The sequence below is a fragment of the Pollicipes pollicipes genome, unplaced genomic scaffold (assembly GCF_011947565.3).
Source record: "Pollicipes pollicipes isolate AB1234 unplaced genomic scaffold, Ppol_2.1 Scaffold_6686;HRSCAF=7923_pilon_pilon_pilon, whole genome shotgun sequence".
Classification (NCBI taxonomy): Eukaryota; Metazoa; Arthropoda; class Thecostraca; order Pollicipedomorpha; family Pollicipedidae; genus Pollicipes; species Pollicipes pollicipes.
This window is the reverse complement of record NW_023596921.1, coordinates 30,511,563-30,526,909: the sequence shown is the minus strand read 5'-3', so window position 1 is coordinate 30,526,909 and position 15,347 is coordinate 30,511,563. Positions and strand designations below refer to the sequence as shown.

Here is a 15,347-nt window from a genome sequence, read left to right as displayed (position 1 = left end):
CCCGTCCACCATTGGAGTGTAATTTAGGGTGTTTGTTTCCCTCAAATATTCACTTATATAATAATTACCAAGTTTCGGAGATCTTTAGGTAAGTAGGTCTCTCTTTATGTGCGCTGAAGCGACGGGACGACTGCAGGAGTTTGGGCTTGGACGAAGGCGAGGCGTAGCTGACGAGGTGTAGCTGACGGGTTCGGTGGGGGCGAACGCACGTCACTGACATTGGTGCAGGGACGTTATCTCCAAAAATGAGCAAGAGAGAGTAACAGCAAAAAATAACCCAACCTTCCCCCAAAATAAACAAACATGAAGGTTTCTCCCCATAATTTTGCCCACTTCCTTGAGAAAGGGGCTGTAGTCACGAAGAGCTGACCCCCCCCCCCCTTCCCCAGGGGAATAGCGGTGGACTAAAAACTTGGAGTTGGCCTCCAAGTATGTAATCATCAGTCTGCGGACCCTCCACTTTTCTGTATACAGTCCTGTCTAAGTCCCTCGTTATGGGCATCAAGAGACACCTGGTGCAATAAGCAGTGGTCCTAATGTTCTCACACACCTGTGGGTGGCATATATGATAAGCATGCAGTGTTGGGTATTATTACTCATACAATACAAAGAAAGCAGCAGCCTTGACATGTTTGATGGCTAGTGGTATCCAATGCTGTACTGCAGTAGGGGGATGCTAGCTGGTGTACTGTGTCAGACAGTATGTATCATCACAGGATCTCTTGGGCATGGTTAAAATTAATGTCTTTGCCATACTGTGAAATGTTTGTGGCAGATATATTAGACACAATCATATTGTTCTCCCCCACCATGTGGTGGAGTTTTTTTCAAAATCTTGCAAAGTAATGATGGGACATCTGCAAGCCATGCTAGCGTAATGCCACATTCTGCTGTTACATTTTAAAGTTTTGCCAATAAAAAACCAGCAAGAATTATAATAATTTAAACCTAGTCAACCAGTTACAAATAAATGCTGTTCTAGTGAGGCAGTGTGGCAAATATATATATATATATATATATATATATATATATATATATATATATTTGTCATGTTAAAAATTGATCCATATATATAAACACTTCAAAACAGGAGACATTCACACATAGGGCTTATCCAGCTTACCAAATAGAGGATGACCATGTAACAGGCTTATTCACCTTGCAAAATGGAAGCTGACTGCATCACAGGGTTATGCCCTTCAGATATCATCTAGGCTGGTGGCAAAACAACCAGGTTTCCTTAAAAGACAATCTAACCCAATCAAAATATTGAATGTGGTTCATAAGTGCCCAGTTGATGTTCTATTATAAAGGGACTGTTCAGTGTTTTACATTCATGCCACTGCTTAGTATCATAGTGTTTACAGTGTGGTGTATTCTATAAGCTATCTTGAGAGACAACTCAAAATATGATTTTTATGTCAATGTGTATTTCCTGTTAATCTTGGCCATATACATGGTATTATCATTGCTTAGTGTAATGTCTCCTAATCCAGCCACTTCCTCCTTTAGCAGGGCATTTATTATATCTTGTCTTCTAGGAATGCAAAGGAATGCATATTCTTATAGCTTGATGATCACCAGTCGCATTAAATTGGCTGCAATACTCAGGTTGCTTGGAGAACAGCTTATTATAGACACCAAGTGGATTTGGCTGTATTTGGGGGAAAGGCGACTGATGTTGGCATTATTGATGTTATCAAGTGCTTATCTGCTGCTGAACTGCAAGTGACTTGCTCCCAACTACAGAGCCAGCACAGATTCAGCACATTGTGTGGTGACATGTATGTTGCATAGAGCATGTCCAGTGTCTGAAATGGCCTTCAAAGCTTGAGCACCCTTCAATCTCAGTAACAACAAGAGGATCTGCATCTCTCTCATATGGAAAGAAACCTATATTATATTGGAAAAGGAGCTTAATAAACACAATGTCTTGCAGTCATGCTCATTCTTGGGCTGCATATACTTTGTACTGCATTACCTCAGGCATGTTCACCATCTTGTTTCTGTCATTGCAGGTGTGGCAGGGTGGCATCACTGCACCTTTTGGAGAAGAGCACATTCTGCTCTGACTCTTGGGATCACCCTGTTCATTGTTGGTTTGGTCTTTGATCCTAGACAGTGAGAGTGGGTGAGGAGGATGCCACAGTCAAAGGAAGCATACATCCAGCAATGTCTCACAAAGGTGAATACTGATCATGCCTGTTGAATGTAAGAACAAGCTTTGTAACCACAGAGACCAAAGATCCTGCTGTAAAACACAAACTGTGGAGTGTGGCCAGGTGATGTTGAAATGTGGCTGCTTGTAATGTTTTGTGTGGAGTGGGTGGGTGGGATGCGTCATGGGCTACATGATGTATCTGGCAGGAATAATTGCACAAATGTTGTGTTTTTTCAGTACAAGAATCCTGTCACCACAAAAGGTGATGTTATGAATGCATTGCGCCACTACAGAGGACTGCAGGGCAAACTAGACAACTTTGGTGAGTTTCAAGGCATTTGGGGCAAAATAATCTGTTGGACATGACATGATGAGTATCACTACCATCTTGGTAGTGTGTACACATCTGCTAGGCCAGCAGCTATTTTCCTGGGTCCTCATGTCATCTTCTGGTTTCCAGTTTCCTGTAATGGAAAAGAGACTGTGGATCCCAGTTCCAGCTGGCTATTTTATAAACACCGCCCCTGGTTCCTGCATTTTATTGGCTTTTGTAAACACTTAGACACTGGTTCCTGGATCTCATTAGTCCTTGCATAAACACCAGACTCAAGCTCTGTGTTCCCAATGTATTTTTTTCTCATTAGAATACAACCCGGATTTCTAGTGTCCATTAGTTCATTTACTTGCACCATAACCTGGTTACTAGATCCTTTTGGTTCTTTTGCTAAGACAGCCTGGTTCCTGGTTTGCATTGGATCCTTGGAATTACCAGATGGAACTCTGGCTCTCTGCCTGACATGGCTCCTGGTTTACTTTTGTTCATTCACAGAACACCTGCTCCTAGGTTCATATTGGGCAATGGGTGACCACCAGTTCTTACAACTAGATTAAAATCATGTGCTTCTGAAGACATATTGCCAGAACCAAATGTACTCTGTGTCTGTTCTGTAATAGGCACTTGTGCAACATGCAGAAAATGTGCTGTGTGATTAAGCACTGGCTCATGATAAAAACTGCACACAAGGTTGCACACAGTATATGGATGGCTCCTTGAATCTTCCTTGGATATTGGTGCCTGATGGCTCCTGGCATAATTTCCACCAAATATCCAAATATCCACCATGGATATTTATCCTTGCTCGATCCCTACATATCTATATAATACTGGATATCAGTTTGCGCTACATCTCATAGCTTAGTATTGGTCTGGATCCTGATGTAAAAATGCGGCAATGGAATGACATATGCAAACAAAATCTGTAGCATGTATCATTAATGGTATAATGTGAATGTCTCATGTGATGCCATAATGGCAATAGTTCACACTATGCTGTTAAGATTGCTTCATAACAAGGATACAGTGCTGAAATTTTGTCTGAATGTTGGTGGACTCAGTGTGAGGCGATTGCGGAAGATCGTTCTGAGATAGCTCAGAATCATGTTTGGTTTCATCACAAATATATTACTGAGCGCTTTTCAGCTAAGCAATAAGTATTGAACAAGCTAATGCACCGACGCCATTCACCGTTGGTGGAAGTCCTGACAGCTGGTATTTTTTCCGCGGTGATATGTTAATGCTTGTATGGTAGCCCATGCCATGTTAATTTGAGTTTTGGATTATGCATTGTCCATGACAACAGGAATTACGGTCATATTTTGACATTTGTGTGGTAGGCCATGCCATAATGAATTTGCATTATTAATGACAGAAAAAATTATGGGGTGAACCGTGTTTTGTGAAGTAATTAAAAAATTGCCCTTCCACTTCATATATTATTCACATCAAACTTGTTTTCCTTTTTCAGTATTTAATGATGGCACCCACCAAGAGCTATTGTGTCTTCATGGAACCATTCCTGTGCAGTATAAAGGTAAGCTCGGGAAAGGCGTAAAGAGGGCGTTGACCCACTTCATCCGTCTGTGTGTGGACAAGTATCGTGTACATGCATAGTGATGGCTATAAGTGCGCTAGAATTATAGTTCGGATGGCCTATTTTGAATGGAATGGTACTGTAAGTGTTGGATTTTGGTCCAGATTTGACTGCATATCTGTGTATGTGCAGTGTTTTCGGATCAGCGATGACGCACAGTTTTTGTCTTTTACGCTTGGTCCCTGTTGCGGAAATTATACAAAGCGTGTGAATATTGAAGGCTTCCACGCTGGCATGAGCTCGCCACAGAGCTATTTATGTATTAGATAGGCACTCAAAATATAATTGTTCAATGCATTGCAATCCAATCCAGTTCTCAAGATCATCGTGGCGCCCTTTGATGTGGCAAGCACATGTTTTTATTCACAAATTACCCTCAGCATCACATCCTTGGTGCACTAATGCAGATCATGTGGTTTGTCGCGGCTAATTTCGCTTCAAGTCGCGGGGCGCTGTCAGCGAGGGTTCCGCTGGACATGACCAGGGCGCCCGCTGTTAGCGAGGGTTCCGCTGGACATGACTGGGGCGCCCGCTGTTAGCGAGGGTTCCCGCTGTTAGCGAAGTTTCCGCTGGACATGACCGGGGCGCCCGCTGCCAGCGAGGGTTCCGCTAGACATGACCAGGGCGCCCGCACTGGTTTTTTGCTGAATAAGTCAGGGCCCGGAGATACCGTTTGGTTCAAGCAAATCCGAGCCATTGACTGTTATGCTTTTACATATGGAAAAACAGAGCACAAGGTGACGGAAATACATATCGCATTGGTCCGCGTGGTCCGCATTTATAAACCCTACTACCACGGAGTCTTCAGGCAATTATTTCACGTTTTATGATAGTGATATTAGTACGACATTGGAGGCGTCGATGTGAGGAGTAAGTAAGTACGGGTAATAAAACCGTGCCCTCTTATTGGTTTGCGTAATGTTGTCCGTGCTATAGTCAGGTTGGTGGATCCCTATCGGACCCCAGCTGTGATTGCTGTCGGATGGTCGTTGCCAGCATTGTTTTACGTTTCCAGGCAGCACGTACAATATCCCGGTGTGCGTCTGGCTGATGCAGCAGCATCCGATAGTGGCGCCACTGTGCTTCGTCAAGCCCACGCAAGACATGCAGATCAGGGTGTCACAGCATGTCGACTACAACGGCAAGGTTTTCCTGCCGTACCTGAGTGATTGGTCACAGGTCAGAAGGAACACAGACAGCTTTCGACAAATGATTAACTACGAATGTGTGTGTGTATGTGTGTGTGCGTGTTTGTGTGCGTGTGCGTGTGTGTGTCACCCAGCTGTTGTCTCCCGTATGAGAAGACGTACGTGCTTTATTAGTGGCATGCTGTTGTGAAGGTCTTGATTTGTGTCACTGGCTGGTGCCCCCATTTCTGCGCCTATGCATTTAACTTGAATCAGTTTGGAACGGCCTTCTCCGCTACAGGTCGCAGGAAGTAACCTCAGACTTCTTGGTGTAAGTGACACCGTTTGGGTGGCTAATTGCGACATTAAACGTGGTTTCAGCGTTACGTTCTATTTTCTACGTAAATCAGACCCAGAGGGTGGATCGATTCCGCCGAAGCGGCGTCAGGTGTACAGCGGGGTTTGCTCTGGCGCCGGCGTGCTGCGCACAGCTGACCGTAAACACCGTTGCAGAGCTCGTCCGACCTACTCGGTCTGATCCAAGTGCTCGTCATCATCTTCAGCGAGAAGCCGCCCGTGTTCGCCAAGCCTAGGAACGCCCATCCACACGCGGCCTACAGCGGACAGTCAGGTACTGTCGGGCTGCGGGGTTTTCTCCGGCTTTGAAACGTCCCTGTTCACTTTGTCCCGCCAGCTCATGGTTGTATTGCGTTTGTGGTTGGGCTGCATGTCTTTTTGTATTGGTACGTGCGCCATTTATAAAGATCAACGTTACGTTGCTTGTTTGACAGCTGTTTTGCTGGAGCAGCGGACCAGTTGCGGTCAGCGCCCCCCCCCCCCCCCCCCCCCCCCCCCACTGACCCGCCGGTAGCCTGCGCTTTGGCTAGATTGGGGCTGGCCTGCTTGTGCCGCAGTGTCATGCCTCGCTCTCGCACCGTCTCCAGGGTACCAGGGTTCGGAGTCGCCGGCGTACCCGTACCCGACGCAGCCGGCCATGCCGTACCCGGTACAGCCGCCGGCGCGGCCCGCCTACCCCATGCCGGGCGGGTACCCGCCGTACCCGGGCGCCGCCAATACGCCGTACCCGCCGTACCCGACGCCCGCGCAGGTAGGTCTGCAGCTGGCCGACAGAACCGGCCCCGGCGCAGCCTCGCAACGTGCGGGAGGGGAGGTCTCGGTCTAGTGCTGACATGCGCACGTAGAATTGTCGCATAGTTGTGGAAACGTTGCCGCATCGGGGCCTGTTTGTGGCGGCATGCATTGGTGTGCGGCGTGAGGCGCGCTGCCACTTCTTTTTGTGGGTTTGTCCCAGATGCCAAATGTCATGCAGCCTTTTTGGCGACAGCCGTCCATTACACGCTCGATTGTCTGGTGGAATCCGCACGCGCTGTCTACCATGTGATCCAGACCGTGTGACGTCGGTACCGACTGTGCCTGGCCTGTCAGATGGCTCGTGCTGCACCCACTCTCGCCGCCTGTGTCTCAGGTCGAAGGCTCCACGCCATCCGCCTTCGTCCTGGTCGCCGACACGTGGTCTCCGACAGGCTGGCGCTGGCCCGCGGGGCGGCAGTAACGGACTGGAGCCGGGCGTGACGCCCCGCCGACCGTGACCCGTGACCTGGCGGCTGTGTGGCCCGGGAGTGTGATCGCTTGCTGACGTAATGTGACCAACAGGGCAGCAGTGTGTGGCCCGAGACGTGACCTTGCACCGGTGTGACCCCTCCCGCTGACCGGCAGCCGATGTTCGACGGGGGCGCCACCATCGGTGAGGAGCACATCCGTGCGTCGCTGCTCTCGGCCGTGCAGGACAAGGTGCGACGCCGCGTGCGCGAGCTGGCCTCGCAGGCGCAAGCCGAGCTGGAGGTGCTGAGCGGCACCGAGCGTGACCTCCAGCAAGGCAAGACCAAGCTGGAGGGCGTGCTCCGCCAGCTGGACCAGGAGCAGGTGCGTGTGCCCGCCCAAGGAAAGCGCCGTGAGCAGGGCGGGAGAGTCGGGCTCAGGGACCGGGGTTCGAATCCCGGACGGTACGTCGTATTCCATTTGACTCCCTCGTGATGGTGAGCGTAGGATCTTCCGATTCGTACAATTTTTCAGCGGCAAGCGAGGATACAATATTCTGTCGTCCAGCCCATAGGCATGGGGTCACTGTGCGTCGCCACGTAAGCGGTGGCCGGTACGTGCGCGCCGCGTGTGTCATGCCCGGCGCCTCTGTCCGCCCGGCGGCCGCCAGCTCCGACTCTGTTCGACCTGGGCCCTTGATCGCGCGTGCATGTCCGGAGGGCAGACGGTGCTGGACGAGCGCCTCGGCATCCTGCGCGAAAAGAACGCCGAGATGGACGCGGCGTTGGCGCGCATGGAGGGTGAGGACCAGATGGACATTGACGAGGCCGTCATCACCACGGCGCCACTCTACAAACAGTGAGTGGAGCCCGCTGTGACCTCAGCAGTCGAGGTGCCGGTGGGGTGTTCATTGGTCATGCAGTGCCGGCCACTACTGGCTGTTGTTGTGCTCGTTTGCTTCGTGGTCTGAACGCAATTGATTGTGTTCAACAAGGGGCAGTGCCCGTGTAGGAAGTGCTTCGTGGTCTGAACGCAATTGATTGTGTTCAACAAGGGGCAGTGCCCGTGTAGGAAGCCCGGAGTTTGATCTCTGGTAGTGCCGATGGATAAGAGCCCCACCAACTGTGTTTAATCACAATCATCGCAGTTGGGCGTGCTATGGCCCCGGCCTGGTCGCACAAATCAAGACCAGATCCGCCCTTTAAGACCATATGAGACTAGCTGCTCAGACTCCCACCGCTTTAGTCATCAGTCTCGGTCATCAGCAGTCTGTCATACAGTAGTTACAAGTCAGCCAGCATGGTGGCCAAGCGGCTGGCCCCGGTTTTTGAGCGGCGTATACACGTCGGAGTGCCGTGCGCGCCGGCCGCTGCCGCGCTGCTGACCGGCGACCGGCCCGCAGGCTGCTGCAGACGTTCGCCGAGGAGAACGCCACGCAGGACGCCATCTACCACCTGGGCGAGTCGCTTGGCCACGGCGTCATCGAGCTGGACGTGTTTCTCAAGCAGGTGCGCATGCTCTCGCGGCGGCAGTTTATGCTGCGCGCCACCATGCAGAAGTGCCGCCAGCGCGCCGGTCTGGCCGGCTGAGGGCGGCGCCGCAGTGGCGGAAGGTCACGCGAGCGGAGGGCGCGCGCTCTTAGAGCGGCTCGGCGGCCGATGGCTCGGCGGGCGCCAGATGCCGGCCGGCAGCGACCCGCGTGGACTGGCAGCGTGGACCGGTGCGTGTGAACGCCGGCAGCCGCCTCGCCGGGGCGAGGGGCGCGCCCGGGGCGCCAGGGGGGCGACATGTTATCGATCATAGCTGGCGAAGTCTGGGGCGAGATTGGTGCTCGGCGCTGCCGGTGTTCGCCGCGCGGCCGAGCTAGCTCCTGCTATTACTACTTTAAGACTTATAGGCTGGAGGTCCGCTGGATATTACCCGGCAGGTGGTGGCGGGATTTACCCGCGCGTGTGTGCGTGCGTGTCGTGAAGTTGCACGGTGAAGTCGTGCGTTGTGAGGAGCTTCGTGTCTGGTGCGATAATTGGGAGCCAAAGCCACTGGCGAGGGAGTGCTACCGTCGCCATGGCGAGGTGTTTGCGAGAGGTTGGGCCTCCTCGTGCTGGCCGCCGACCGCCGGGGCGCAGTGCAGTGCCCGCATATGTTCTTGGTGGTTTCGAGTCCGGGCCTGCCTACCGTGTGGAGGATGCGCACCCTATCGCTGTTTAAGTCATGGAATATATGCTCATGTGATGCAGAAAATATAATCAGCTCATTTCTCGCCCCTGGATTTACGAAACAAAATCCACCTACTCTGGGGTTGATGGGGCGGGGGACGATGTGTCATAGACGTGCGGTGTTTCACATGTCGAGTATTGTCAAACGTCCGTGGTCCCACACTACGCGCGATTATAAGTCTTCTCAACGTTTGCGTAATTGTGCACTGCTCCCTGAGGCCCCCCCGCCCCCCCCCCCCCCCATACTCAACAATACGCAGTGAGAGTCTTCAGACAAAAGGCGCCGGCTGCTGGGCGCGATGTTCGGGTATAATGTCAACCCTAAATCAGTGCGCGGAGTCGTACCCACATGATCCCACTAACTGAGCTCATAACAAGATTTTAAAACGCTGCCGTAGTATGTTTTCCTCCCAGAAAGCAGCCGCATGTCTTTCAATGATGGTATTCGGGCGAATAGCCAAAATGCGTTTGGTCGAATACACCAAACTGAATATCATCTTGCCGCCGTGTTAATAAGATGCGATGCTATAAGTTTAGTGAGGGTTTGCCGTCATGTCTTGTCGAAGGTTGACATTGACGAAATACTCAGTCGAAAAGCACATTTTCCGGCTGCCAATTTGTGGAAATGTTCTTTAAACGCATGCTTTTTTACCGACGTATTTTTTAGGATGAATGATCGCTACCGAATGTGTTCTAGTCCCGTGCTAGTTTGCCGAAATGCTTTTCAGTTCGCTGCTTATTACCTGATTGGTGTTAAGTTAAAGATTTGTGCGTCAGAATGTTGGAATCGTATGAAAATGGCCACCTCGTAACCCTCATCCCGTGGACTTTTTCACCGTTGTCCTACGAGTGGAGGCCACAAGAGACCATTTTCTGATCTCCATAAACAAACAAATTAGAGGCACGGAAAAGACGACATTGAAAAGCTCAGGTCAAAGTGCATCAGATCGGTGTGATGAAAGTTTCGAATGTGACTTTTGACAGGTCAAATAAGGTCCCAACGTCATGTTACCGAGGGACCTAGGTATGCTGCCGAAATAACGGCGCAACATGTTGAATGAAGGGACTCGTGAAGATAGCGATTTCTTCAGCGATTCAGGAACCAAAAAATTCCGATTTCGTTGATAACGCGTCTGATGGTCGGTTGAGGGTCGAGAACGCCGAGTTTGGCGTCTAGTTTGCAATATGATGTGACTTCCCAGGGGCAGCTTCAATTTCAAGTAACGGGAACTCAATTTCACCCCAAAATTACCGGCCAATTTTGGACTTCTAAGCATCAGAATATTTGCCAGCGAATGCAGTAGCATATGTGAAAAGGTTTGGACCTTTCAAGGCTAGCTTTCAAGGCCGAATTCAGACTGAAAGGATTGGAAACTCCATATTACCCTAAAGCTACAGCACAATTTCGAAATTTCTAAGCACTGAAATATTCACCAGCACATGAACTTATACCTGTGAACAAGTCTTTACATTGTAAGGTCCCCGTCAAGTTAAAATTCGGGCTCAAATAACGGGGAACTAATTATCACCCAAATGTAGTACTGATCAATTTCGGCTTACGCGCTGCAGACGATCCTGACGATAAAGGATCCGAACTCGACGGCTTGCTTTTGGTTGGTGTCATTTGATCTTAAAGGGAGACGAAAAGTCAGGATGTTTTTCACGGACGCTAGTTTTCAGCAGGTGAATATTCCTATACTTAAATATATGAAATCAGTCGGCAACTTTTGGGGACACCGAAGTTCCCCACTCTTTGAGCTCGAAGGGGGCCTTGAAGGATGACTGGAGGTCTGTACTTCTTGACGAACGCTAGTTTATGCGCTGGTGAATATTATGATACTTAATATCCGACACCGGCCGGAGGCTTTTGTGTATTGTGGAGTTCATCATTTAATCTTCAAGGATAACCTTCGTCGCCCGGGACTTTTTGATTAACACTAGTTCATGCGCTGTCTAAAATTCGGATTCTTTAAAACGTGAAGTTGTCAGTTAAGTCTTGGATGGGATGAGGTTCCTCGTCCTATGAGCCTGAATTTAACCTTGAAGGCTGACCTTGAGAGGCCATGACTTCTTCACGGGCCCTAGTTTCTGTGCTGGTGAATATTCTGATGTTTGAAATCCAAGTCAGCCGGTAGCTTTTGGATGATACAGGGTTTGCCGTCATTTGGCCTTAAATTTGACTTCGAAGTTCACGTGACTACCAGATTTGGTGTTCTCGTGCCGCGGTTGAGCTCTGATGTGTTTTCAGCGAAATCAGAACCCGTCGGTAAATAAATCGCTAAATGGATCGTTAACTTAACGAGGTTGAATAGTGGCGAAAAAAGCAAAAATGATCTATTAGCGGATAGGCTTTAATATCTATGGACCGATATGATCTGTAATGTGCAATGCCCGGTCAAAGGGTGGAGGCTATTGTTTTATTGACACGTCCAGCTACATCGAGAACCAAACAAGCCAAATGATCGAAGTTTTTTTCTGTCTGTTGCAATGTTGGTAACGCTTCACGCCCACAGTTATCAATGTGAACGCAATTTGTGGTCTAATTCATCTCGACGAAATGAATTCGGCTCATTGACCATTTGACGAATTGACGTTCGTGTGACTGCCGTTCGTGAAATTGAGTGCCACAAAAAGGCATTCAGTTAATTCACCATTCAGTGATCATTTATTTGTTTAATTGACAGACATTTGCCTTAAATCCCATCAGCATCGTTAGTGGGCATATGACTTTTCAGCTGGTGATACTTCGGATAATTAGCGTTTCGACTTGTTTACTTTGTGCCAATTCACGCGTCTTCAAATAAACATATCATCGAAATCCTTTTTTCCTTGTGATCATAGCGGCGAAGGGAATTTTAGTTTTCAAATTGGTTGAAATAACAGTTAAGTTAACCCCCTATCGTAATTCGTTCTGTAATCTTTAACCTGCGCGCGGCCGGGAGTCTGAAATAACCGCTCCCGGCCGGGGGTTGTGTGGGTTCCCTCAGGGATACCCAACTTCCAGACGAATTATGATAAAAGCAAGACATCTTTATAAAGGTCCCCTCAATTCATGAAAATAGATACCATTTTTAGCTCAGGTCAAAAGTGAGGTCATCAGAGGACACGAAAAGTCAAGAACGGCCATTTTGACAGATGCAGTCGAAACCTATGTTAGCGCGTCAAGGCGGATGTTGAGGGCATGGAAATAAGCGTTAAGACTGTGGAAAATCCACTCCGACCATTTCTGTTTCCGGCAAAGGTCAGCTCAAATCAGGTCACCGTTCAAAATTGGTCTATCGGTAGCCTACAAGGGCGATGTTTTTGAACAATGCCTGCTTCTGAGCAAGTTTGTTGTATGAGGTGCAGCTGTGGGACAAAAGTACCTCAGACTAAAAAAAGTGTTACTTCGTGCCAATCTGAAGGTCATATGAGATTTACTTATGGCAAATCTATAAAACAGCCAAATAAACAATTGAATTGCTAACCGGGTCTATGTGACCAGCACAGTGTTTTTCTGTGGTCGGAAACGATATTTGTAACAAACTGAGAAAAGGTACGTTTGTACATGAAATTATGCGTCATCAACTTTACAAGCACGATAAGGAGGTGGCTACAAGCGTCGCAAACGTTTATCTAACCTCTCCACCACTGGAAACAAAGGTCATGGACCTCGGATGACCTCATATGACCATGGATGTCCTCATGCGACATACTGTGACATCATTATGCATTAAATGATATCACAACATGATTTCAAAGGAGTACTCGAATTCCGCGCACAAAGTTAGCTAATAAAGGTGTGTATTTTGAGTTCAGCATGCGTTTTGAAGAAGGTTCCCATAGAGGTAGGTCATGACCTGGGCCAAGGTCATGTGCTCCGTGGTCATATGATGGTTGTGCATGGAGTTAGTAATCTTTACCTCGTATAAAAAACAGCAAAATTACCTCTCAAATGCGTACGAATTTGCATTGTTTACCAAAATATCAAAAATTGACCTGACTAGGTCACTGACCTTTTCTGTTCCAAAAAGAACTGAAAGATACTAACTGTAGATACTATCGTGTTCTTTTATCATAGCAAGTCTGGACAATGGCAAATGACCCATATGAAAGTTATGGAGTCAAACTTTTGCAAAGGTTGGCCTCTTTGACCTGACCCAGGTCACTGATCTTGGTAGATGAACTTCAAATTTGCAGAAAGAATGTCAAATTGATAGATGAGCAGGTACTAAACATTTCGTGCTGATTCGGGCGTTCGTTTTTGACCTGCGCCCTAATAACCGCAGAGGGGAGGTCAACCTCTTCTCCGCGGCCAGGCGCGGGTTAATTACATTCAGGCAGGCTTCATATAAAAAGTGCACCGGCTTCCTGATCTGATGTTTGAGTGTCAAACGATGCACAACAGCCTATGACGTGCGGGCGCAATGCTTTTCTCTCAAAAGCTGCTGTACATTTCGCACCACTCCTGAAGCAGCCTCACCGTTTCAATACTGCGCTGTGAGAGGACCATGTCTAACACACGGCGATGGAAGCTGTTGCCGTTGCTCGTATGTCGTGCAATGGCCTTTAGGAAGTGCTATGAAACGCCAGCGGTCCCACTCGCCCAGCTCGATCATCAATATTTGTTTACCCAAATGCTTGCGATACTTTGCGCTCCACGCCCAGAACAGCCGCCCGCCTTTCAATAACACACGGTGGAGATTTGTGTGAAAACGGCGCTGACGACCAAGCCCCATGTTTGGGTGCCGTGCGATAGCCCAGAGCAGCTGCTAACAAGTGCGAACTTTCTCACTCTCAGCGAACGATTTTAAGCGGAGATGGGCATGAATCTGCAAAACCATTAATAAAAATAGATCGCAAAATTTTTCGTTAACAAGTGAAGTTTTGTTCACGTCGAAAACATAACGGAATCATTAGCGTCCGCTAAATTTGCACCCGTTAGCTTGGAGATGGTTTACTGGCTGTGTAAAGTTTTTCATTGTGTTTAGAGCATTGCCCTTCGCACAAGTTATCGGTGAGACTTTCTAGCTTATGCATGATTCGAATGTTTGGGCCGTAGATATATGAGTAATGGGGAACGATGGTGGACATTGGCATGTTTAATATGGATATGCGTGGGTTGGGGTTGCCTCGACGTTCCTGTCACGTGGACAAAATCCTGGGTACACCACTTGAGCCGCTTTCCGTTTAGCGACAGTATCTCATCGTAAGTCAGATGAGCAAACGCTCTTTGATCAGCTCCTCACTGATTCAGCACACAATGTTAGCGTCCTTCGCGAGGGAGGCCAGCCGACACCTCGGGGAATCTTCCAGCGTACAACCGGCCAAAACGGTGTGCGCCTGTAAGTGCGACCGACAGAAGCGGAAGATGGACTGGATGAGTTCAGCCCCCGGAAGCCTAGCGATGGCGTGGGAGGTGGACGCTTCAGCCCCAGAGGCCGGAGAAGGCGGCGGATCATATGCGGCGGTCCCAATCTCGCCGTACACAGAGCTGTCGTCTCAAGTGTGGGCCGGTCCAAACGCACTACAGCCCCGAGATCCAGAACCGCTGGACGATCGCCCGGCCCGCTGTTGCTGAGTTGAAGGGGCTTGGGCCGGCGTGTGTGGCGGGCGCTTTCGGAGGCCCGATAGTCGACGGAGATACAGCGGGACTCGCCCCTCACCGAGCCGCGGGGCCAGCGACTCAGCTCGCCGATGCAGGTGGTGGCGTGGGATGGGTGGGGATGCACGGGAGGGCGCGTGTCTAGCGTTGGGCGGGCTGGCATGTGCTGGGGGAGGGCGAGAGTTACGGCCCCACTGGACCAGCGTCCGTCACCGATCGTCAGGCCTCGCATCACTGCTCGGAGTCCAACTGGGGGATGGTCCAACATTCCCTTGGGAGGTGATCACCGCCAGGACTACCGCGGTGCTATACGCGATGAACGACGCCCCCCACAGACACATAGACAAGTGGTTAGACGCCTCGCCCAAACCGTATCTTAGCGCAGCCGCCCCTTGGGCCAGCGAGGGTGCACGGCGACCCTGAAAACACGATAGGGTTGGCGAGAGGACGGAATGTGGTAATGCGAGTGATGGGAGGGGGAGGGCGGGGCAAGAAGCTGTAGTTCACGTACCAGCAAGGCCGCTAGGCCCTGATATGAACAATTTGTACTGTCCACCGGTTACCGGAGCTGGGACTCGAGGGAACGCACCGGTATCCCTGCGGAGCCAACCAGGTTGGCAACATGACACGGGGTTCAACTGGTAACGGCAAAAAGAAGAGTTTTGTATGACACACATATTGCGTACAGGACTTGGTTAGTATAGCTAGCGGCACGCACAGACAAATGCACATGCTGGTGTTCAGTGGTGTTGATGCCGTTGCGTCAAT

At 49.6% G+C, this 15,347-nt stretch overlaps 1 protein-coding gene across 1 annotated transcript; it reads left to right on the top strand.

Moving 5' to 3' along the window:
• Positions 1–9,039, top strand: LOC119107621 (tumor susceptibility gene 101 protein-like). The gene is made up of 10 exons (XM_037231131.1): positions 1–88; positions 2,019–2,185; positions 2,399–2,483; positions 3,967–4,032; positions 5,108–5,271; positions 5,733–5,850; positions 6,164–6,327; positions 6,957–7,163; positions 7,504–7,637; positions 8,182–9,039. Exons 2-10 carry the CDS (start codon positions 2,141–2,143, stop codon positions 8,366–8,368), a joined length of 1,170 nt encoding a protein of 389 aa, XP_037087026.1. The 5' UTR covers positions 1–88; positions 2,019–2,140; the 3' UTR covers positions 8,369–9,039.
• The last annotated feature ends 6,308 nt before the right edge of the window (positions 9,040–15,347 follow it).

What these genes read in the sequence shown, in the direction of transcription:
- LOC119107621 (XM_037231131.1), top strand. Translation starts at nt 2,141, where the DNA reads ATGCCACAGTCAAAGGAAGCATACATCCAGCAATGTCTCACAAAG. An exon ending in TCCAGCAATGTCTCACAAAG is followed by an intron (nt 2,186 to 2,398) that starts GTGAATACTGAT and finishes GTGTTTTTTCAG; the next exon opens with TACAAGAATCCTGTCACCAC. An exon ending in GGCCTACAGCGGACAGTCAG is followed by an intron (nt 5,851 to 6,163) that starts GTACTGTCGGGC and finishes CACCGTCTCCAG; the next exon opens with GGTACCAGGGTTCGGAGTCG.